The sequence below is a fragment of the Gallus gallus genome, chromosome 4 (assembly GCF_016699485.2).
Source record: "Gallus gallus isolate bGalGal1 chromosome 4, bGalGal1.mat.broiler.GRCg7b, whole genome shotgun sequence".
NCBI lineage: Eukaryota > Metazoa > Chordata > Aves > Galliformes > Phasianidae > Gallus > Gallus gallus.
In genome coordinates, this window is record NC_052535.1 from 29,573,495 (window position 1) to 29,598,518 (window position 25,024).

Genomic DNA, 25,024 nt, shown 5'->3' on the forward strand with positions numbered 1-25,024 from the left:
CAGTATATTACATGTTCTGTTACAGCAATTACTCTGCCACAGTTATTTCAGACTTGCATATTAGTTTATGTGCTGGTATGGAACTGACGCAGAATAGATTATAATTTACAGAAATGCACCCTCATCACATATACTTAGAATGAATCATAGAATCATAGAACGGTTTGGGTTGGAAGGGACTCCTCTGTCCTCTCTTTTTCAGGGGTAAGGCACTTTGTTTCAGTCACTACAAACAAAACTCACCTTAGCTCAAATGTCCCAGCTCTTAGCATACTGTGATGATGAGTGCCAGCAAGCTGACTAGGATGTGACTCCCCAGAAGCTGAATGCTTTTTCCTCCTGAGTTGCATCCTCTGGCTGCCACACTGGAATTGGGAGGAGATAAAGTTGTCCAGGTTTATCAGCTATATATACCCACTCTTTCACCTAGGGGAAGAAAACAATAATACTTTCAATCTCCTATGCAGTAATTCATAAGACTGATAACTGAGAGTGTAGTAGTTAAGCTCTGAAGAAGAAAATCAAGCACAGCAGGAGGAGACACTATTCAAACTGCAGATACTTTCCTCTGCACCCACAAGTACATTTGGTTATAAGGACTCTAAAAATTTTGGAATTCAGTTTATGAAAATCGTTGTGATTATTGAAGTCTTATCAGTTCATATTTCTTGTCAGAAGGGCTCAATTTCCAGACTAGTTTTTGAAGAGTCAATACTGAGACAGTATGTGAGAAAAGAATGGTGCAGTCTTTAAGCATTTGGAAATTCACCAATAAAAGCTGGGAATGAGATGAGCCAACTGGGAACCTTCCTGAAAGTTCCCCCACAAAAGTTGCCATTTTTTTTCAAGACATGTAGACCATTATTTTTGTATATCTCTACTGTACTATTTAGGAGCAATTTTTATACTAATCTGGAAAAGCATATGTTTTAACCTCAGAAATGCCAGCAAAACATAGTTCTTAAAATAAGAACAAATCCAGAGAGATAGTAAAAAAAGCCTCCAAAAACTACTGCACGTATGCTTCCATTTTGTGATGTTCAAGTGAAATAGTTTGGAAAATGACTTTAAAAAAAAGATAAATCTGGACAGAATACCTCAAGCTTTGTTTGCTTTGTTTTGGTTGTTTTCTTATACATTTTCCCTAGATGAGAAAGTTCTCAAAAATTATTGTTTAGCAGAAGGTATCACACCAAAAAGCAAAGAGAAAGGGGAAACAATCTGTTTTCTTTTAGTTTTTCAGAGTTATAAATAAGAAAGTATCTGAGATTCTGAGTTCAAATGCACAAACACATGTATATGTGAAATAATTTACTCTTAGTCTTGGAAAAAACAGAGGAAATTGAAAGAAACAGAAGTTGTCTTAGCACAAGTGCCTTTAACCATGTGCCAGTTAATCACAGAATCATTGAATCATTTGAGTTGGAAGGGACCTTTAAAGGCCATCTAGTCCAACTCCCCTGCAATGAACACAAACATCCTCAGCTAGACCAGGTTGCCCAGAGCTTGGTCCAGCCTGACCTTGAAAGTCTCCAGGGACTGGACATCCACCACATATCTGGGCAACCTGCTCTAGTGCCCCATTACCCTCACTGTAAAAGACTTTTTCCTTATATCTAACCTAAATCTATCCTCCGTAAGCTTGAAAACATTTCCCTTTGTTCTACCACAGCAGATCCTGATAAAGAGTCTGTCCCCTTCTTTCCTGTAGCTCCCCTTTAGATATTGAAAGGCTGCTGTCAGGTCACCACAGAGCTTTCTCTTCCCCAGGCTGAACAGCCCCACCTGTCTTTGTAGGAGAGGTGCTCCTTGGATCATTTCTGTGGCCCTCTTCTGGACACTCTCTAACAGGTCCACATCTCTCTTGTACTGAGGACACCACATCTGATGAATTAATAGGTGACTACATTCCTTTGGTTTAAATATTCATCTAGGCTGCTGTTTTTTCCTGCACTGCTGGCACCTTCTTTTTGTTTGCATTATTGCACTTCATCATAGCAAGAATTCCAGACATGTTTTTACTTTTATTTTCTCTTCCTAATGTTGCCTAGTTTTCCAGCAGCTGCCAGTGGGGGCAAATTTCACCTCCCATGCCTGCACATCAATTTATAAAATGATATTAGCCCTCCATTTAACCCTCCCTGGTGAGACAGTCTACAAGGACCATGATACAGTGATCACACCAATACACTGTCATGTCAGTATCCCTAGAAAGCACGAATTTGTGAGTTCTGCTTTTGTGGCTTGGGTAACATTATTGTAAGTTGTTTTTATTTTCATGGCTAATGACCCTGAATCAGTTCCTGTATAGGAGTTAATCACTGTGGCTGCATTTCTTTTTGTGCCTTCCCTGCAGAAGGAGTGCTGGGCCCAAGTGTTGGACCACAGGATATAATGTGCACTTGCACTGAGAAGTGGCAACAAGCTGCTTCATGTAATGATTTTGCCGTGCAGCCATCTAGAACCACTCTCTGGAAACAGTTCTAGTCCCTGATTCTTTATTTTATGTTGGCTGCTGAAGATATAGAAGTTTAATTTAAATCCTTTAATATATTTTCTGAATTTGGCAGTAATAAAATATTCTAACACAAGAAACTATCTGGTATTTTTATAAATAAATATCTTTATAAAGAGCAGTCCTGAAAAAAATGCTATTTCACTGAGAAACAGAAAGCAAACACCCAACCCCAGAAGCTCATTTCTTCCTCAATTAGGAGAGAGCTCCATTGCTAAAACCTTCTAATTTAACTGTAGAGTATTATTACCACCTCAAAGAGTGTGGCATACACAGAATAGTAACCAGAGCCTAGAGTGATGTAGAAGAGGACCACACAGATAGAAAGTACTATTTTCACTCTTGTCTACAGAGTATGTGACCTCTATGTATTTAAGTGACGATGCCTGGAAACCTTAGAGAACTCCTATCAAGACTATAATGCAAGTTGAACTCACTGTAAGAAAGGCTTTTCAACACAAGGGGTCTATTCAGGACTGCAGGATTACATCTGCTGTGTCTTTGGTTATCATAGGTGCTAAACCCCCACTTATCCTAATGACAAAAATCCAGTTTTCTAGCTCAGTGAAATTCACAAAATATTTTTTCAGGAACTTTACAAAGCCACTCTTCTGATGTCACTTGTGCCAAATATACCTCTCTGCCCTGTGATCCCACAGCAAGCTAGATGCTGTTCCATTCCAGCTCTTTTCTGTCCTGCCAGCCCTCCTCCATGTCCATGCTCTTCCTTCTTTTTTTGTGTCGCCTCAAAAAGCAATTTCTCTTCCTCCTGCAGTGTCTGCTTCAAGAAAAGGAGGAATTACAGCAAAAAGCTTCAGCTTTCAAATTAAGCAAGTCTTTGGAGTTCTGTCTGGGAGAATACACTTAAGATACAAAGAAGTGGAGGACTGTACAAGGACACAAACCATGTGCTTCCCACCCTTCATGGAATAAGAGGTAGCATGCGTAACTGTTGCTACTTGAGACAGTAAGCAGCAGCTGTTCATACTTGCTTGCCTTCTAAACTGGAGATATACTCATCTCCCCCTGTTGTTTTTCTTTTTTTTTTCCCCAAGTTTGAGCACTGCTCAGAAATCGAGTTGGGAAATCTGCTCCCTGTGGTGAGAAAAATTTTCACTTCATATTACATATAAACACAGTCCTAAACTATTATGTAACAACTGAAAGTAAAACAGAATAGAGCAGGGGGTGGAGCACTGAGTGCTGTCACCAGTGCAAACTTTATCCTAGTTTCCGTACCAACTTGCTCCATAGGTTTCCGAGGCTTGTAAGTATTTTACAAACTTTAACATCCTCTTGCTTTTTTAAAAAATTTCTTTCTTGAATTAAAAGAATGAGGGAATTTATACTGTTTAGCTTCAATTATTTTTTTTTAGTTGCCTTTTAAGACTGTTATAAATGTAAGAGACATACTTCAAGTATATCTGACCACCTACCTGGTGTCTCTTTCACCATTTCTCCTGTAGGAGAGGCATTAGATATTATGGAAAATTGGTGCTAGTCAGTGAAAATTTGTCACTGTTTATTAACAAACTCACAAAGCAAAGGAGGAAAAAAAGACATTTCTGTGAGACTAGTGAACATAGCAAAGAGAGAGAGAGAAAAGACTGGGAGAAAAATTATTTACCAACCTGATGTATACTCTTGAAAGAACCATAAATATATGTATGGGACTGAAAACGGCAGTCAAGTGGAATCCTACTGAAAATGGTGTTATGGAGACAGAGTAGCTGATAGCAATGTACTATGAAAGTATTATCTGGTTATTAAGCCAACTAAACAATTGCATTCATGAATTTGCTGTTCAAATAACACTTTCTGCAAAATGAAATCCAAAAGGAAGGAGGAAAAGGACATGTAGGGGAGGAACTTGTGAAGGACTGTGATTTTAAGACCTGCAAAATTACCTCTGTAAAAGCCAAAAATTCTCCTAACTGTGTATGTACATAATATTTATGATTTCTTCTATATACAGCAGATATATATGTGCTGCTTTCCTTTAAAACAGTGTGATATTGCAGGAGAAATTCCTGATTATCATTACTTCATTATGTTTTGCTGTACTTTCCAGATAGACAATAGCACAAAAGTTCCTTTGCCCATTATAAATGTGTTCATTCCTACTTACAGTTACTAATTTATTTGAAATGTGCTAGCCAAATGGAAAGGTACTACTTAGTTATTTTCTCTTGGAATGATATATATAAACATAGATCGACTTAGTATAAACAAACAGAGGTATAGAATTACTTCCTTTGGAGTCTATTGGACTGTTCCGAACTCCAAGAATATAAGCAACTTTATAGCCTATCATAATTACTTTAGCTTTGCGGATTCAAACAATAAGGATCACCTTCGCCAAATCCTCAGAGTGTAACATTATCTATCTCACTGCCTTTAAAAGTGTTTGAACTCCCTGGGGAAAAAGAAAATTATTGACAATTCCACTCTAAGGTGTCCCAGACTTTGACTGAAAATAGAAAAGGATTGCAGAGAACAGAGACACGGGCTGATGTGGAGTTATTGGGTAGTATAAATAATATGCTAGATTTTTTTCTGACGGATTAGATGTCCCATCTCACTTCAGCTTGCTGTTACGCGCCTTTGCATGAACATTTTCAAGGCTGTGGCCAGTAATATATTTAATACAGACTTTCTACTGTCAGGTGCACAGTTCTCACAAATACCTTTCTCTGTGTTCATCTCAGAATGTTCAGCTTTATGCAGCCAGCACAGGAAGGAGCAGAAATATGTGGGAACTGTTCCTCCGTGTTCTGTCAAAAATGGTGTAAAATAGATCATTTCCACAGGGAGAGGCTAGCACAAGGTATGACTTTCAGGAATAAGGAAAGGCTCAATAAAAGACAGCAGCCCAACCTCAACTGTTGGAATAAATTTGTTAGTCTGTGCATAAGTACATTTTTTATCCCTATTGTTTTTCTACACGACAAGGTCTTGTTGCTTGTAACTGGTACATGGTAACTGTTTTTGGGTTGCTGTCTTAATAAAAACAAATTTTATCTATGAGATCTTTTAGGACAAATTGGAATTATTTCTAGGAGCTGTTAAATTCTGAGTCTCCTAATCTTGATGAGGCAAATCTGGCTATTTTTTCTATTACAATTTTATGATGTTATTACCCATAAAGGTACACGCATTAACAAAATTGTTCAATATCACTGTCATAGACAGATCATTACTAGTGATGATCTTTTCTGCACAGGCCATCATGACACGGTAAAACATACTGTGCCTGAAAATGGAAATCCAAGCTGTTATCACAAGTCTATAAATACTTCTTGGCTCTCAATGTGAAGTTGTAGTGAGTTGTATACAACTGAGGTAGCAGGCAAAAATGTCACTGCTTGGGATGGCAAGCTGCCTTCTGTGTTTTTCAGTCCCTAGCCTGCCTTTTAAATTACAGACGTGCCTTTCCCTGAGTTTCTGAAGTTTGAAAATTGCTCAGAAATGGAGAGGACAAGTCCCTACCATCTGTTATTTGTTATCTGCTATTTATTACTCTGAGAAATGTATATGAAGCACTTATTTATATATAACTTATATTTTATAAGTACTTCCAAAATTTTAATTTTTTATTTTCACACACCCCATATTTCCAGTTTCCATTCTACAGATTTTGCTAAGACAGCAGATGACTCTGGGAATAAATGCTGACATATTTTCAAAGTTGGCACACTTCTCTCTGCAAGGACCAAACTTGAGTACAAAGCACTGCTAGCGGATCATGGGAAAATTTGCTCAAAGGTCCCCTTTAAGCAGGAGTTCAAAGAAATGAAATTATATAGCAAGTCCGCAGTACCTCAACACACAGATTATTCTTTCATAGAGAAAGGGGCCTCCAATTATATGTAACTGATCCCAGAACAAACTTACTCTTTCACCATTTCCTTGCTGAACAATGAACCTTAGTTGCTGATTTCAAAGGTTCCTGAGTAGTGAAGGACCTTCTGCTCTTCTTCAGCCAGTGCTGTTAGGAAAGCTGGTGCTATGGTCCCATGCTCAGAATGAATCTGAATGAAGAAACATTGCAAAAAGATATAATTTTCATCAAAGCTGTCTGTACTATCTCAGTGTAAGCATAGATCTCACATAGACAGGATCACCTTTTAGATAATATTCTATAATTCTCTGTGAGAGGTCTGGGCTGGGACTTCACTTTAGCTCCATCAGGATTCATGGGTAAAATAAGGCTAGTTCTTCAAGAAAATGATTCCTCTTCTTCTTCTTCTTCTTCTTCTTCTCTCTTTTTTTTTTTTTTTTTGTGTGTGTGTGTGTTTGTGTGTGTGTGTGAAAACAAAAACAAAACAAAACAAAAAAACAAGGGAAGAGCAGAAGTATTTGCAAGCAATTTATTTGCCAGCAGGAGGTTTAGCATATAATTAAACTGTTGTCCTTGCTGGTAGGTTATTACCAGCAGGTAACAAACCATCTTACGGTATTTCGTGCTATAACAGATGAGATAGATCTTTAATGGTAGCAAAGGGTGATCATTTAGAAATTGTTGTGACTATAGCTGCTATAAATTGCGATCTATAGTTTAATAGTTCAACAATTAACTCTACTACCGACACTCAGAAGCCCTTTTATAAAATCCTCTGATTATCCTCCCTGTCCCTCTGTGGAACTGTTTTTGAAAACCTGCTTTATAAAAATACCTTTAGACTATAAGGTTAGACTCTATGACAGATAAAAGTCTTATATCAAAGTTGCTAGACCAATACAGCCATGACTAGAATTTGTTGTATGTTTGGAGTGCCTTTTTAAATATAAGAAAAAGGCCCTTTCATAAATAAAAATTCAAATGAAACAAATATACTGAATGCAAATTGTTTTTGAGTAGAGAGAGCGCCATACGGTGAAGAACTAGCCAACAATGTCAATTACTGCACCTTTCTCTGGCTGTAATACTTGCCAGAAGGCTGTGAGCATGAAGTGCTTGGTAATTTTCTTCCCTACAGTTGAAAAAACAGCTCAGGATGGTGTGGAGAAGTTTGTTGTCTATGCCGAGTCAACGATTTGAGCTCATTGGTAATGTCAGATTCTTGTCTCCCACAAAAACCATATGTGCAGATAAAAAATATGACAATGCTGTTTTTGACGTAATGATCTTGCAAACAAATGATATTGTAGAAGATTCATTTTGTGTACAGAAATAACAACACTGACAAAATTTCACTCCACATATCCTAAATGTCATATAACTGTTAATATGCTGTTAACTACTATTAGCATATTATCAATTTTGTACTCAACATGATGGAAAATTGGGCACAACCTCAGCTGCCTTTCTTGATGCCACGCTGGCTAGTTAAGAATTACAGCACCTACACCAGTAGTGCTTGCTAGTACCTCTAGCAAGTGACAAAGTGTCGTTGTCTTCCTAGAAGGGCAAATAAGAACAGGATTAGGGGAAGGTATTGCAGGAACATGGAAATCTATGCTCCTGACATCTGAAAGCTGCAGCTGGTTACTGCGATCAAACTCCTTGCAAGAGAAATAGGTATCTGCATCTCTCACATGGCACATGCAGGACAGACAAGTTATCAGAAGTAGACAGTCTTTGAAAGACAGGTCCTGCCTGATTGAACTTATCTCCTATGACAAGATGACTTGCTTAGTAGATAAGGCAAAGGCTATGGATGTTTTTTATCTCAAGCAGCGTGCCAAGTGGCCGAGAAAGCCAATGACTCCTGACCTGCATCAGAAATACAGTGGCTAGCATGACTGGGAAAATGATTTTTCCCTTGTACATGCAAATAGTAAGACCTTACATTGCATTCAGTCTTGGGCCCCTCACTGCAAGAAGGACATTGAATTCCTTGAGGGTGTACAAAGAAGAGCAACAAAGCTGGTGAAGGGACTAGAAAACAAAACTTACTAGGAATGGCTGAGGGAACTGAGGTTGTTTGGTCTAGAGAAGAGACTGAGAGGAGATCTCACTGGTCTCCACAAGGAGAGCTGCATCAAGGAGGGTGCCAGTCTCTTTTCTCAGGTGCTGAGTGAGACTACATAAAGAAATGGTCTCAAGTTGTGCTTGTAGAGATTTAGATTGAACATTAAGAATTTCTTTACAGAGAAGGTGCACAAGCACTGAAATGGGCTTCCCAGTGAATGGTGGAGTCTCCTATCCCTGGAAGTGTTTAAGTGTGGACATGGCACTAACAGACATGGTTTAGTGGTGGTCAGGCTGATGATTGGACTTGATCTTGAAGGTCTTTTCTAACCTAGATGACTAAGTGATTCTATGAATGATGTATTCCCAGCTTGAATGTTATATTAGATTGACTAAATTTTAAAACAACAGGCACCTGCATACCTGTTTAAACTGGGTGCGTGTAACATGCTTCTAAGAATGTGGGGATGGGAGTCGTAATAATCTCCTGCAGGCTCATCTACTGTAGCCTGTGGTGGAAAACAGAAAGTATGGTCTGTTTCCTTGCCTAATGTAGTTTGGTAAGGTTGTAGATGCTAGGTAGAGTTTTAATTTATGCTGATTCTTGGAAGAGTCATTGGATCAAATAGCGTTTCACATTCCTGGAGCAGAATAAATTCTGATATAACAGTTAAAATAATTGGCTGTACTTTGGGCTGCTATGTGCAGCACAGATTACCAATATACAGCAGAGGGGATGAGATAGAAATTGGCACTGAGTGTCCACCGGGGGTTGCACCGGTCCCTCTTTTCAAGTCAGGCTGGGGATTCTGGAAGTTGACTTGATGTTGTGATGGCCAACACCAGACAATGGTGATGGCAAAAGCCAAAGGAATTGGTCTTTACATGTTGCCCGACTGCTTACATCTTTCTTCCATTAATTTTATTTAATTTTACATCATTTTTTGTTTAATTGTAAAGAAGTCTACAGCCTAAGTATCCTTTCTATTTTATAATATAGTAATTAGTTACATGGGCACAAGAAGTAAGACTGTACTCTGACTAATATATATACAGTAGAAAAATTAGATATTCTTCTTTTGCACATCCTCATATCTGATTTGCTGCACCTTCCTTGCAATGTGTTGTAAATGTAGAATAATTAATTTTATCTTTTTTTTTTTTTTTGCCTTCCATTTATAGCACTCAGCAGTACAATAACAAATTGCTTCTTGAACATGAATCAGTTCATTTTCTCAAAAGCCCTCAAGGATAATGAAATGGGAATTTTATTTTATAAGTGAAAAAAAAAATCTGAAGAATCTAGTGATTTGGGGTCTGGTATGTGATACCTGGAGATGAATTTTTTTAAGAGACTGTTAAGCATTCTCGAGGATTGTCTCTGTCTGTATATAGCTCCCAATCTGTTCTGTTGCTGCTGTGATAACTCAATTATTTTTTGAATTAAGATCTGTAGAGGGCACTTATTTCTTCAAACTGTAACCACCTTCATTGGAGAAACCTCCATCTGAGCTAGCTGACTGTAAGGACTAGAAATATATGTTTGGGGAGCATGAGGCAAGTCATCCTAAAGGCAGGCACACAAAGCAACTTAAAACCAAAATTCCATGTAGGAGGGAAATCACAGAATCATCAAGGTTGGGAAAGACCTCCAAGATCATCTAGTCCAACCATCCGAACGATTGATGCTTGTGAAAAATCTGGGTTAAGTAACTTGCCCAAATCAAATGGAGATGGTAAGATGAAGTCAAGGTTGGGATTGTTGCTCAGAGCTGCTAAACTCAACTGCTCTTGTCATTGAACTTACATTTTTCTTTCTGTTATCTTCTGCTTCCTTTTGTATACATCTTCTTTTTTCAAGTGAAGTGGTTGATACAGTCTCTTTCACAAGATTGACCTGTTCAGCAAACAGGTTCTGGTCAGACCTGCTTCTGGTCATTCTGGTCAGAAATCCTGTGAAAGAAAAAGGAAATTATTATACCATACTATCATTAAAGACTTGGTAACTTTTTAAAGTTATGAATTCACAGGAAGGTAAGGAGAGTAGGATTCAGTTTCTGTTTCTGGAGAAGAATATACTTCCGTGATCATAAATCCTCCCACTTCTGTTACAACAAAACTTTCCTCCTTCCTTTCACCTCCTCTCTCTTATGTATGCCCTCCATTCAGCCTGTTACTCAAATTCCTCTGTTGTTTTGCAAACACCATCACTGATTTCTGTTCCCTGGCTTTCACCACATCATTCCTGCAGGAAGCCTTTTCCTGCAGGATACCTTAAGTTCTGCTTGCCTCTGAAGATCTGAGATGGAGTTTGTTCACTGTGAAGAGACTGCTGGAGACCAAATAATCATTGCCAAGAAATCTCTTCTGTAATTACGTGAACTAACCACTTGTGACTTTGCAAACTTTGTGCAGATTTTCTAGGCTGCCACATAGAACAAATTACTAAAAAGCTTTAGATTACTAAATTACTAAAAGAGCTTTAATTAGATGGTTATAAACATTTTCTTTAGTTCTTTTAGTTCTTTTATTTGCTCATTTGTTTTTGGAAATGACTGAATTACGTTTGATAAGACTTTCAGTATAGGAAATTTCAGATCTAACAATTTCATCTTGACCAAGATGAAAGTGACCAAAACAGTTTTCTTGTTTGAAACACAGCCACAGAAGGCCCTAACAAAACTGTAGGCAATATCACCTTTACTTGAATAGAAATAGGACTGTTTCCCCAGTCTATACATTTGAAATTATCAGAGTTTAATTTCCTAAGAAAATGACATTTATCCAATCACACATCTGTGCATGTTTTTATATTTTTGCTTCCCTCCTCTATCACATTAGTTTTTAATCCAACACCTAATTTCATTGAAGAATTTATATTGGAAGAGGTATCTAAAGATCTTTTCTCCCAGCTTCTCAACTAAAGCAGGGACATTAGTGTAGGTTGCCCCAGATTTGGCTAAGTTTTGAATACTTCTAAGGATGGAACTTCCACAACTTCTCTAATCAGCCTCCCTTGTTGTATAACTGCCCTCACTGTGACTTTTTCCCCTCATATCACTGTTTTCTCCATTTCTTTTATTGTATATCCCTCGTAACAGTTTATATCTCTCTTCTCTATAACCTCTCTATGTAGTGGAAAAAAAACCAAGACCTTCTTTGCCTTCTCTTCTCCATGTTGCACAAACCGCCCTTAGCCTGTGTGTTCAGTCTCCAAACAATTTAGTGCCAGACATTCCAGTTATGCAGTCTCTCTTGTACAGTGGGGTTAAAACTGTACCTAGCACTTCAGATATAGCCTGTATCATGTAGAGCACCACTTCAGAAACATCATGGATTTTTTGATCCCTTCATCTTGACTTTCCATCAGATGCTGGGTAGTTTAATCCAGTCTGCAAATGTGAGACTTTTTCCATTTGTTTAAAGACAGCTTCATTCATTTTGATTATCAAGCATCCTTCAGCAGACCCTCACTCTCACATCCTCATGCTGATTCCTCCTTTCATCAGGACTCACACTCCTTGTACACCAGAGTTTATTGCACTAGAGCTTTGCACCCTCTGGTCTTCTCTGCTCATCTTTCCTTGCAAGTCTGTACTGAGCAATCGCAGCACACTGGTGCTGCGATGTCCCACCACATCTTCTTAATGCTAACAAGGCCATTGTCCTGTGTTTATGTGAACTGACAATTGCTCCCACTTCTTTCACAAGGTGGCACGCATAACTATACAGGTACTTCAGGTGGACTCTCAACTGCTCTGTTTAAACAAGTGCAGTTTAAAAGCCTTTCTCATCACCCTGTTCCATAAATTCCCAGCCTGGAAAAGCTTAAATCAGGCTTAAATCTAAGAAACCAAGTCCATTTATGAGACAAATTAAAACCAGACATTGCAACTTCACAGGTCATCTGTACAATATGAAAAACAGTAAATAAATTAGTAGCTTTGGAGATTTATTTTCTTGCAGATTACGTTGACTGCTTTCATCAAAAATACAAATATTAATATTCAGATAAATGGTACTGTCAAAGTGTCTTCATATTTTTCTGCTGTATGTCTTCAAGGTCTTGCTGTGAATACAAAATTCGCTGTTTTAACAAAAGAAGTTGCTTGTTTCTCCAATCCCAGCACCTGTAAGACTTTAAAGTGAATGTAGAAAAAAAGTTATAAAGGAGAAGGAAAATGTGCTAGTAAGTTTTTATCATTTCATCTATAAAAAGATAATAAAAAGGAGAATGAGCTAGTTAGCTGACATGATACCTGCTATGAAAACACTGCTTAAAAGAAGTGGCATACTGGATTGCTGCTGACCTGACCTTGTTTCTATATGGTTTGCCTCATTTATTCTCTTCTAATTTACCTCGTAAAATAGAGGAGAATGAAAGTAAAATTGCATAGCTGGACTGACACATAAAAAGGAACTATTAAAAACAAGTGTCATGCTCTGTTGATGTAATTAGGGGAACCCTTGTAGCCCTTTAGAAACCACAGAACTATGCTGATGTTAATGACTTTCATATTAGCGAATTTAGCTACAACTTCTGTTCTAATTTTCATCAGAAGTAATAAAAAATTATCTGATGACAATATATCTCTTCCAGAGTGACTCTCCTCCCTTATATTGCAGTGTTCAGAGATTCAGTCTAAAACGGGCAGCTGGTCTCCAGATAAAAGTAATCCTTCTGAAAAGACACATCTGGTATTACTATGAAAGTCCCATGTAAAAGTTCAGCTCATTGGTTGGAGTGCTCTTGACAGACCATCTGAGAGCCACTTTGAGCTTTATTGCAGCATTAAATACATACTTTTTTTTCACTTCTAGGTACCGCAATGTATTTCCCGATCCAGATTCTGTTCTTCTGTTCTGAGTGATGTTACAGTTAACAAGATGCTGGGGATGGCACAGCCAACACAAAACTCTGCCGGAGCACGGAGAAGGCCGGAGAGTCAGGTATGTGTCATTTAAACAGTCTGACATTTTATGCAATGTCTGCAAAGCTCTTAGTGTTACTTACATAGTATAACAAGAAAAACTGTTAATACAGCAAATTTAAAGCTTGGAAATATTTCGAGTATTTTAGACAAGACCGCTAGCACTCCACAATTTACTATTGTGTTCTTTTCACACTGTTTTCTATTTATTCCATTCTCGGGTCTGGATTTTTACAGACCCGTATTTTTTTTTTCTCCACAGCTAAATTCTAGCTGACATTCTGCAACTTGTGAGTCTGTAACTCCTGACCCCCAAGTGTGTTCAATATAGGAGGATAATTGCAAGTGTTCAGCCTTTCTAGCACTCTTCAGAGCTTCTCAAAACACTTTCTGGATGATTCAGTGTCAGTTGTATCTCTAGTAAGCAGCATGACCATGTGGCCTCCTAATAATCCACATGGTATTAGCACATGGAACTCAGCATCCCCAAGGCTTGCATACAGCTCCCTGCAGAGAGGCTTGGATACCTGTATACACACTCACCTGGCCATGCCCTGCCAACTCTGTCAGCCTCCTCTGGGAGCTGGACTGCTAGGTGGCCGAAATATAGCAGCCTTCTCTACACACTGGAGGTTACCAGAAAGAAAACAGTGAGTGCTCCAGCTGTGGACACTCAATTGTGCAAAGGCTGGAGCACGTATCTCAGGCAGTCAACGGGCATAGCCCTATCTGACCCCACCTTTCCTACCACTGTGCTATAATGTAGACAGACACATCCCCAAGTAAAGCCAATCTGCCTAAATATGCAGGTTGTGGGGGGAAAATGCCACACAGGAATTGTTTGAATGGTCTTCTTGATGATTATAGCAGTGAAGTTGCTGCTTAGGGTGATTCCTTTTACAAGAATTTTTGATTCTTTTGCTGTTTATCTCAAAGCTTCTAGATAAAACTCTTCCATTCTAATTACATCATAGACCTGGCCCCTAGTAGAAACAGGAAGAATACAGCTCACATGATTATGGGGAAAAATTTGGAAATCGAAGTTCACCACTTTAGCTCAACAGGACATGAGGAGGATTAGAGCACATAATCCCAGTTTATGGGACAGGTGAAAGATACAGCATAGCTAAGTCATGCATATAGTCATGAGGTTAAAATAGTAAAAATATTTCCATGTTTATTGACTGGTATTTATTGTACCTGCAGCTGTGTCATTTCTCATTCATTTGAATCATAGTAAATTTTCCTACTGGAACAATAAATTTCATTATTAGCTTCATCTAAACCAAAGAACTTGAAAGCTCAAATTTTAGCATGCCTCTTGAAAGTCCCAGTTAAAGGGAAACTTTGGGTGATACTGTTTCTAAAGCAGCTCTGCCAATCTCAAATATTTTTCTTTAGGGATCCAAGGGCCATCTGGTCAGGGCCTCATCAGCCAGGGCCTATCCTACTAACCCATGGAGGGAGCAGGACAAGCCACCAAGGCAGCCAGGACAGACCAGAGTCCCAGTGACAAACTAAGTCCACAGTGAGAAAGTCCAGAATCAGGCTAGAGTTTTGAGTAAGCAGGTCAGTAACAGGTGCAGTGATGGTGATCAAGAGGTCTACAATGGTAGCCAGAGAAGACCACAGTAACAGAGAGATTTGGGGTCAAACCAGGTAGTCCATCCACTGGCCAGGGTCACATCAACAGTACAAAAAGCCAGGCACCGGCATGAATCCAAAGAGTCAGCACCCAGGGCCCCAGTGCTTACAACCTTTGCTAGAGTCATAGCAATTTGCCAACACGGTATATTTTTCATAAGCTGAAAAAGTCACTTGTTCTAAGGCTTGATTCTTGCATTTATCTAATTTCTTACAATTCTGCTATTTACATTCTCTTGGGAGACTGTGGTAAAAGACAAACAATCGTGCTCAGGTGATCATAGTACCTTTCTCCTGTTGGATAGATTCAGGAGTACTGTAAGCTAGAATGATGGCACTAAACCTTTTAAAAACTCATCTTGTTACAGTGCTCTCAGTTCTAAATCTCCTACCTTCTGGTCTACACTTCTTATCTATTTTCTTATCATATTCCAACTCTTCACACGAGACTGTAACTTCCTGAGCCACTGACTACATGTTCAGTCTCCTGCCCACTCTCTCATACAAAAGTGCAGTTCCTAAAACTTTGCAGATGGTGCTAAAATACCATATTATACATGACAGTGACATAACAGGTCAGAAGCCAGTTACGTGCAGAGGCAGGTTAGTTTCTCTGCAGTGACTGCAGGTGACACATGAGTCGAGTCAAGGTTATTAGCTACTCTAGGCCTGTAAAAAATTTCAAATTAATCATAAGTAAATGTTTTTTAAATTGATGCAGATCATTTCAAATACAAATGCAATCAGTGTTATTTCCCCCACTGCTCTTAAAGAATATACAATGCTGTACTAAGTCTGTCTGGGATAGAGTTAACTTTCTCCACAGCAGCCCACAGAAGCTGTGCTCTGCACCTGCAGTTATAACAGCCTTGATATCACACTGATGTTTTAGGTTTCGCTGGCATCCTACCAAGGCTGGATCTTTATGCCCTGTGCCCAAAGGCCAGTAGGCTGGATGTAGGCAAGATGTGCAGAGCAGCACAACCAAGGCAGCTGGCCTAAGCTGGCTAAAGAGATATTCCATAGCATATAACAGTACACTTAGCTATAAAAGTTGGGGAAGGAGAAGAATTATGAAAGTGTTGGTATGCCTAAGCAATCGCTAAACATATTGAGGTCCTGCTCCTGGAGATGTAGCTCAATATCACTTGCTGATGGGAAATAAAGAATAATTATTTTTTCCCTTTGCTTCTGCATGGCATTTGTTTTGGTTTTGGTTTTGTTTTATTATTACATTTTTTCTATTTCCATTTAATTAAAATGTATCCCCACCCGCAAGCCTGTCTAGTTTTCACTGTTTTTACTCCCCTGTCCTTCTGTGGAGGGAAAGTGAAGAGCAGCATGGTAAAACTTAGCTGCCCATTGATTGTTAAAACACTACAAAAGCCATTCATAGCTCATGTGGAAATAGGACACTGTGATTACCACAGTAATCAAGCTTGTTTTGCCCTTTGGATACAATAATGTTGATTCTGTTGTAACTTATCAACTTAATCTCCTTCATTCTTCAAGATAACTTAAGAGCTTTCATGTATTCTGGGAATGATTCTATTTGGTTCCAAAGTCAGTGAACATTTTCAAATATAACTGTACCATTGCTCTCTTTTAAAGGTATATGGAAGTTCATTTTTATAGCATTTAGGCCATTACTTCATCATCACTGAAATTAATCATTTGATGATATTGTTCATATTTATACAAACTGATGTAGCCATGTAGGTATAAACAAAGGAAATGATCTTTCCTGATATAATTTGCTATCGAAAAATGGATGTAACATGTTTCATTAACATGTATGTTTCAGTTGTTAAAATTAAAAGTGCAGATGAGTTAAAATAGTAAATCACAGGGTAACCATCTACTATAAGAAAAAAAGATAAAGGGATTGCACCCCTGGAAGATATAATAGTAGTACTTTTATAGAAGGATTTTTTTTGCTTTAGTTCTTCAAATGATCATTAAAGATTTAAACTTGGTGATATTTCTGTGGCTGAGCTGTCTTCTCACTTAAAATACTAGCTTAGAAATTACTGCACAAAATGTAAGAGTATTCTGTTGTTAGAAGTTTCAAAACAGTCTCTAGAGAACAGCTCAGAGAGGGATCACTCACTGAAGAACAGTCTGATTGTTACAACAACACTCGAAAGAAATAAAGGAACCAAAGTTAACAATCTGATTTCCAGAAATCAGACCAAGTTTCCATTATCAAAATAACTTTGAGCAACTAAATCCATCTATTGGCTACTTTACTATGAGTTATGCTAGAAGAAAAGGTGCTCTTTAAAAAAGAAGTATTGAATAGCTGGTCTTTGGGAAGTTGACAGGGTTGACAGGCAATGTTATTAACCTACAGGGTCACAAGTAATTACTTACCCTGATTGTGTGTAAGGGTGCTTCTGCATGTAACTGGACTGTCTTCTGTCCACTGTGGCCTGTAGTTTGTGTGCTTCTGTTTGGAACTGTTGAAGACAGTGACTGTTAAGGAGATTTCTGAGAAAGACTGTAGTCCTAAAATTAAGTGTATTTCATCTGGTGTTGCGCTCCACTGATTCTGACTAGCAGCTACTAGCACAAGCAGAATTTTCTGATCCCTTTTAAGTTTCTATGATAGTTTACCATACAATTTGAAATTACACGTTTATATTAAATCACGTTAGCTGATTCACTATTCCTACTGTAAGGCTCTCTGACTGAATTTGAATTTTGAAATTGTTTAGACATTTCACCAAAACGTACTGTCAGGCATGTTTGCAGAGCTGAACATGCATGTAACTTATTTCTGAATTGTAATTACACCAAGATTTACTGTTAAAAAGATCACTGAAATGTCAACATTACATAAAATCAATTAACCCACTTATGGAAACTAAATATATCAGCCCCAATCTCATTATTTTTTCTTTTCTATGAAATATGTTACCATACCTGTTCCTTATTCGGTTGAATCTATTTATCTACTGAAGAACTCAGTGCATGCAACCCTTGACTTCTGCTGTTCAGGATACACAGTTCTGTGAAGTCCATGTCAATACCATTGAGAGTGCATACTTTTCTGTTTCCACCACTGCCTCCACTTTTGCTCTTCATCCTCAATACATAGAGCACCATCTTTTGTTAACACAATCAACTTTAGGTCTTTAACTACAAAACAAATGAAATGCGTTTTTATTTAGCTAATTCGTGCTCGTAGTTTAATCATGTTTCATATGCAGCATTTTGTTACATCTTTGTAATTATCTACCCATTTCCTCTACTGTACTACAAGACTACCAAGGTTGGTTAGGAGAGGAAAGCCTTCAAAAGAGCTCCAGGGATATTCACTCCCTTGTTTCCCCTCAGAGTTATAAGACAAATACTAACCATGTAATTATTCAGTGCAAGAAATAAAATTTGTCAAAGTTCAAAAAAGAAAGAAATTAGAAGTGAGCATGGAAGTTAGTTTGCAACATCAGTGAGCATTTCTGACTTACCACACGCTTTTAATTATATCCTCTTGGGAAGTGACTTAGTTAGGCTATAACAGGGTGGACATGCTATGTGACAAACTTCCAAGAAAACCTAGACAGACCCAGGAGAGTGTTGTTCCATTTCATTTCTGAACAAGTTGCCTGTTGGAGATACGTGTCTAAGTTGCAGCTTTCCTCCAGTGTTAGGGTAGACTGCAGTCTTGACTTGTTTTACCTTTACTCCAGGATGTCCAGCCTTCTCCCAACTCAATAGCCTAAGCCTGAATCATGTCTTTTTCTACAAAGGTGAATGAAGATGTGCTCAATCTACAACCTCTCCAGATCATGAAAGGAACAAAGGGAAAAATCATAGAACAAACATTCTAAAGCAGATGAAAGTACAACTTTTATCACAATTTCCAAGTAGAAATTGATGTAATGCTGTTATTTTCGGTTTTCTAGATCCTGAGTAAGGGTAAAAAAATCTCTTCCACTGAGGAGCATTTCCAATTTCAGAACTGACAAATGTATATAGAAAGATTAATACTCCCTTTCTTACTTGCTCAGTTCACCACCCATAAAAAGAAGAAAGGAGCCTATATGAAAAAAAGTGACATGCATAGGACATCGTCAGAAGACAGTACGTAGAAACATAAGAGCATGCCGAAAAATCAGCTGGAACAACTGCAGAAATAGATGGTTCTCTTCAAGACAATTTCAGTTAAAACAGCCTAGAAAAGTTTTCCAGACTAAAATTAATGACACTTGCTGACAGCAGCTGTGCATATTTCTTCACTCAGGCCACAAGACGATGAATCATTGGCAACCCCACCTCTTTTTACTCTCGTCTTTCCATACACACGCCAAGGACAGCAGAGCAAACTGCTGTCCTTACAAGTAGCATAGACTTACTAAAACCTGTGGCCTCAGTACTTGCAGGCAGGCTCACTATATTGGCGCTGCTGCATTTGGTGAAGTTAGGACCAAATTCATTGCAAGTGAAACAAGCACGGCTTTGGAAAAACTGCTGAAGCTTCCTGCTATTTTTTTCCATTCATTTTGAACCCGTGTGCCTGGCTTTTCTCACTTATGTTTAGCTTCTGCAGACCCAAAGAGGACAAGCAAAAGCAGCTAGGAAAGTCAGAAAAATCTACATCTGATATATCACATCAGAAATGGTTACAAGGATCATTGTTTTTTTTTTTTTTTTCACCACAAAACCCTCAAAATCATTAATATCCTGCTGAGATTCTGATATGCAGTATACTGATATTGAATTAAATTGTTGAAGAAAATTTACCCAGACCCAAAACAAGGTAGAATACAGCTCAATAGATCTTATAGCTCTATAACACCTATAGATACATTTAGGTAAATTTAAGATTTTACCGAATCAGTCCAATGTTCATTTTCTGCAGAAGTCGAAACATAAGTTTATCACAATGTACTCCTTTGTTCAATTTTTATAGTAAAATTTGAAGAAAATGATGTGAAAATATCTCCCTGATCTAGGGAGAAATTTTTACTGAAAACTTTATCTCAGAAACACCTCATCCTTTTCCAGTGTAAAATTTTTCAAGATGTGGTGAAGCATTTAGGGTCTAGTACTCTTGAATGATGAGACAGACAGAGGAAGACTCTGGCCTAAGAGCGTTGTTTTATGAGGGGGTCAGGCTTATTTCTCTCAACAGAAACATAGTGTATACATACACAGTGGGTGAAGAGTGATGTACGTGCTGGAGCTGACAAAGATGGAGCTTTGTTATGGTTATCTGTTTAGCTGACCAGAACACAAAGTGTAGCTATCCTTTCTAACATTCAAATTTAACTTCAGCTTTGAAAAAGCAATCTACAGCAGACAGAAGTCCTGAGGATATAAACACCAGACAGTTTTACTCATTTTCTTACCCCCTTTCTTCTACTATTCTGTATTCAGAAAACACATGACTTGCTTATTGAGCTCAAAAAACTCTATGCTAGTGACGATTGTTATCTCTGCTGGTGTTATCTAACAGTAACTGAATGCATTATAAAAATATAGTGATACAAAAGAAACATCTAGAGCATGTACATTTACTGATACAGCTATTCTTCAAGTAGCTATTCAACTTTTTTTTCCATGGGAATATTTGCAAAACTTTTCCAGTGGTCTACAACAATCTACTTTTAAAGCAGTTCCTTCTTTCTTTCTTTTTTTTCAAGCTTTTCTATTACAGGACAAAAAATCTCACTCATCTCCTGCCTTTGTGTAACTGAAAACACCTCTCAGATTCATGAGATTTTATGGAAGCCTGTAGATTATTTTGCATAATTTAAATGGCAAATGAATATTTCAGCTCTCATTTTAAACTGTGTGTGATTACAAGACAAATAGGTCACAGTGAGAACGAAGTGGTTTTCTAGTAGACTTCATCCAGTTAAAAACAAATGACTCGGCAATAATGCAAATTTATGCACTGTGCATACGTGACGATTTTCAACAAGAAACTGAGTGACGTACTGCACTGAATGTTGACTAATGAATAACTGTTGAGGAGGTCAACTCAAGTTCTGCACTACACTTAGTAAAAGTGAGTTTTCAACACTAACATGACACAACAAGATGGAGGACTGGTAGCTATCCTATGTTCTTTTTAGGATCTTGTGTTGGGGACCTAAAGGCCCCTGAATGAAGAATGATCCTGGGATGAAACAAGTATTCTGACAGTTTTAAGGGAAGTGGCTACAGCCACAAATGTTTTGTTTTGTAGAGAGAACTGACCTTGGTAGTTTATCCTGTTTCTGCAAAGACTTGCTTTTCAAGCAGGTGTTCCACTTGGGCTCTGTATCGTGCATGGTATGGCGTGCAAGTGGAAAAAAACCCTGCAGACACTGGGGAGAAAAAAAGGAGGAGAGAGTCTGCAGTGGGTGAGAGAGGAAGAAGTGCATCTTGAAGCAGGGGATGCCCTGCTGCCTTCACCTATCAAATCCACTGCCAGCATGTTCCTCCTCTCCCCTTTTCAGCAATTTGCTGTTTCTCAAGGGTCTCTAAGTAATAGTGCACTGGCTTAGGGAGTTTCTGTTTGCCACTTATTGGGATTATCTACAATGAATGCCTGCGTGTATATGAGTAAGCTGAATAAAACTCATAACCCTCTGTGCTGCTCTGTTTGTGCATAGTTTGCTTGCCTCTGGTCCTGAGGCATCCTGACTCTCAGATCCAACTGTACCTTGAAACAGATTTGAAGGCTTTTACCAGAAGCTACACTAACAGTTCAGTGCTTATACTATACCAAAAGTATGGTAGCATCCTAGAACTAAGACAGAATGATTTATCTCAAAGCAATTTATGTCACCCATTTTATCCTGACTTAAATATCGAGTTACAACAAAAACTTTCATTTAAATCAGGGTTCTTAATTTTTATTTCTATTTACATACCTCAGTTACTTTCTTAAGAAAAGGTCCACACTATCACTAAAATAAATTTTCAAATCAAAGAAATCTCCATATTAAACATACTAAGAACATATATTTCTTAAGCAGTTCTGTAAGTTATACACTCAGAATCTTAACTGTTATCCTAGAAGCTTATGAATGATGATTTTTTTTGTTTGTTGTTTTGTTTCTTATTTTGCTTAAAACTTCTGTCAGTATCTGTTCTGAAGAAACGAGTACATAAATAACACACTTTAAAACAATTTGAATAATGTCTTGCATGAGTATCAAAAGTAATTCTGAAACAGAAGAAAAAAATACCACTCTCACAGTAGTAGATTATTCTTTTTGCTCAGTATCCCTCAGAGTTTCTGAAAGACATGCAAGTACATTTAGAAAAATCAGCCTACCTATTTGAGTAGGATAAAAACCTCAATCTTACTGAATTCAATGGGATATAGATATTATCACCGCTATAGCTGACCATAACTTCAGGTCTATGGGATGTGACTTTTCTCTGGATCAGGGAGAATTCTGCAGGTACTTGTCTTGGTGACCAAAATAAGTACAGCACATTTTCCCAGGTATGTAGAATTATGCCATTTTTTACTCACAGTTTACAACTAAGAGAGAAGAAACTTTGTTTTCTCCTTTCCTAATAGTTTCTTCAGCTTTCACATGGCTATTTCAAATGATGAAAATGTTCTCACAACACTTTATGAACTGAAGCAAAAATAAATTAGACTGAAACCACAAAGAAAAAGAATATTTGTTTTTGGTTAGAGTAAATATGAGCATTTGTTGCACTGTAATGGCTGAAAATAATATGAATGTTTACTCAAAGTAGTGACATTATGACTTTCAGAAAGCTTAAGCTGCCCTTAAAAAAAAAAAGATATGTTCCCTTAGATTATACATGCTTATATAAAGCAGTACTCTTCAGAAAACTACAATATGAAGAAGCTTAATTAAAGTAACATTTTACATTCTTAAATTACTTAAAATCTTCTATTATGTTTAGAACTTAACACTGCCTTACAAAATTTGAAAAGTAAATTAAAAAATATTTAAGGATAATGAACTGCTAGTTAAAATTCTAAAAATCCATTACAAAGAAAATATTTATCTATACTGATAAACAACAGGGAAGAAGTGTTCGAGAAGTTATAAAGATGAAAATACTAGCCTTAAATCTGATACTTAAATCTGCATACTTTGTTGGAGATTAAAGAGTCTATCGGGCAAATATAAGTACACTCTTCTCTTGGTATTCACAACTGGCTGTAGCTGGAGAAAGTAGGTCTAGAAGCCCTCTCTACAAATCCAGAGCCAGCTTTGCTTTTCCTAAATCCTGTGCTTCTCTAATTCTTATCATGTTCTTATCATACTTATCTAATCCTTATCATCTAATTCTTATCCCTACTTTGTAAGATAAGTACTGCCTGGACATTAGGAGGGACTAATGAAGAGTACTGTCTGTGCCACGCTTCTTAAAACAGGATTTCCTGCAGCCCTCTGGGTGTACAGAATCTGTACAAGGATCTTTAATACAGCACAGACCCATGTTTTCAATTAGTTGACTCCTGCACGCCTCCTACTCTAATGCAAAACTCTTACTGGCTGTACAGACAGCCAATAACAAAGAACAGTAAGACCAGTCAGGCTCTGAAAGCAAAAGATAGGAAATCCAGTGGAGGGAAAAATACTGGAGATAGCAACTTGCAGGCACAGTTTCTAAGTGTAAAATAAGTAACAGTGTTTAATCTGACCTAATCGATTTGCAAGAAAGACTGTGAAATGGCACGTAGCAAGAGTAGAAGGAATGGGCAGTTTGCTTTAGAAAAATCTAACAGACTTTGGAAAAACACAAGAAAGGAAGTTCTCAACCATTCTTTCTTCATAAGAATAATAAACCAGATGTTCTGCCATTTGTAAACAGCTATTAACTTCACATCCTAGATCTTCATGATATTAATTTATCTGCTCATACAAGGGATGTTTATAAGATATTTACTGTTTCAGTTTTTATAATAGTATGCATACATATTAAGAGATATGAGTGAATTCATTTGAGTGATTTTCTTCAAAAATGAAACCTAGTTAGTTGTTCTTACAAAGACAACGAAGTACATTAGCCTGCGACATCATGCTTCTCTTCAGGACAAATAAATATCGTTCTTTGAAGGTAAGCATGTAGTAAGCATGCAGATCAAACACTGTATTAGCACCTGCTTAGAATGGCATAGAACTCATTTCTATCTTTACTATCCAAAAGTAATGGAAAATAGCAGTTTGGAAAGAAGACTATGGGAAAATATTATCTTCAACTTCTCCTCTTATCTCCTTCCACAAGGCAGATATAGCACATTTACTAGACAGTTACCTATGGCTGAATTGGCCATTTATTTCAGTGGAAACTGCTGAAGGCAGTTCATTTTTAAAGACAAATTATTACTTTTTGATTGATGTAGATGTGAAAACATGCAAGAAATATTTCAAATTTTCAAGCAGTATTAATTTGTTTGGCAGACTGCACTATCTTCTAAAATGTTTATTTTACTTCTCAAGAGTAATGATGGCAGTAAGCTGTTTGGTGTGGTAACATGCCTGAGGGACAGGATGCCATCTAGAGAGACCTAGACAGACGCACGCAGTGAGCCCAGGTGAACCCCACTTGATTCAACAAATCCAAGTGCAAGATCTTGCACCTGGTTCATGGTAACCCCCACTATCCATACAAGCTGGAGGATGAAATGATAGAGCACAGCCCTGTTGAAAAGGACTTTTGGGGTACTGTTGAATGGCAAGCTAGACACAAGCCAGAAATATGCTCTCATAGCCCAGAAAACCAACTGTATCCTGGGCTGCACCAAAAGAAGCGTGCCCAGCAGGTCAATATATTTTGTTATTTCTATGATTCTTGATACTGATTTATTCTGCTTATTGATCTGTACTTCTCAGCAAAATATTTTGTCAAATTCTCAGCAGCTCTGGAAATGGAAATAATTTTACTGGTTTCAATAGATAATGGACACACATTAAAATTTCATTCTGCTCCTTAAAAATTAAAAGTGTAGGAAAATAGTAAAATATTTCCAGCTTCCAGATCCTTCTTGCTTATCTCGAGAATCCAGTAAATTGTAATAATTGGTATAAG

General features: G+C 37.7%; 1 protein-coding gene across 4 annotated transcripts in view; it reads left to right on the forward strand.

Annotated features, from left to right (window-relative positions):
- The first annotated feature begins 3,738 nt into the window (after window positions 1–3,738).
- Window positions 3,739–25,024, forward strand: part of IL15 (interleukin 15) — a 32,145-nt gene continuing 10,859 nt past the window's right edge. For 2 of the 4 annotated variants that reach the window (XM_040698691.2, XM_040698692.2), the window contains exons 1-2: window positions 3,739–12,618; window positions 13,251–13,379. In XM_040698691.2, the coding sequence (XP_040554625.1) occupies window positions 13,317–13,379 (63 nt within the window). In that variant the 5' untranslated portion in view covers window positions 3,739–12,618; window positions 13,251–13,316. The remainder of the gene's footprint in view (window positions 12,619–13,250; window positions 13,380–25,024) is intronic. The other 2 variants (NM_204571.2, XM_025149492.3) reach the window with 1 other exon arrangement.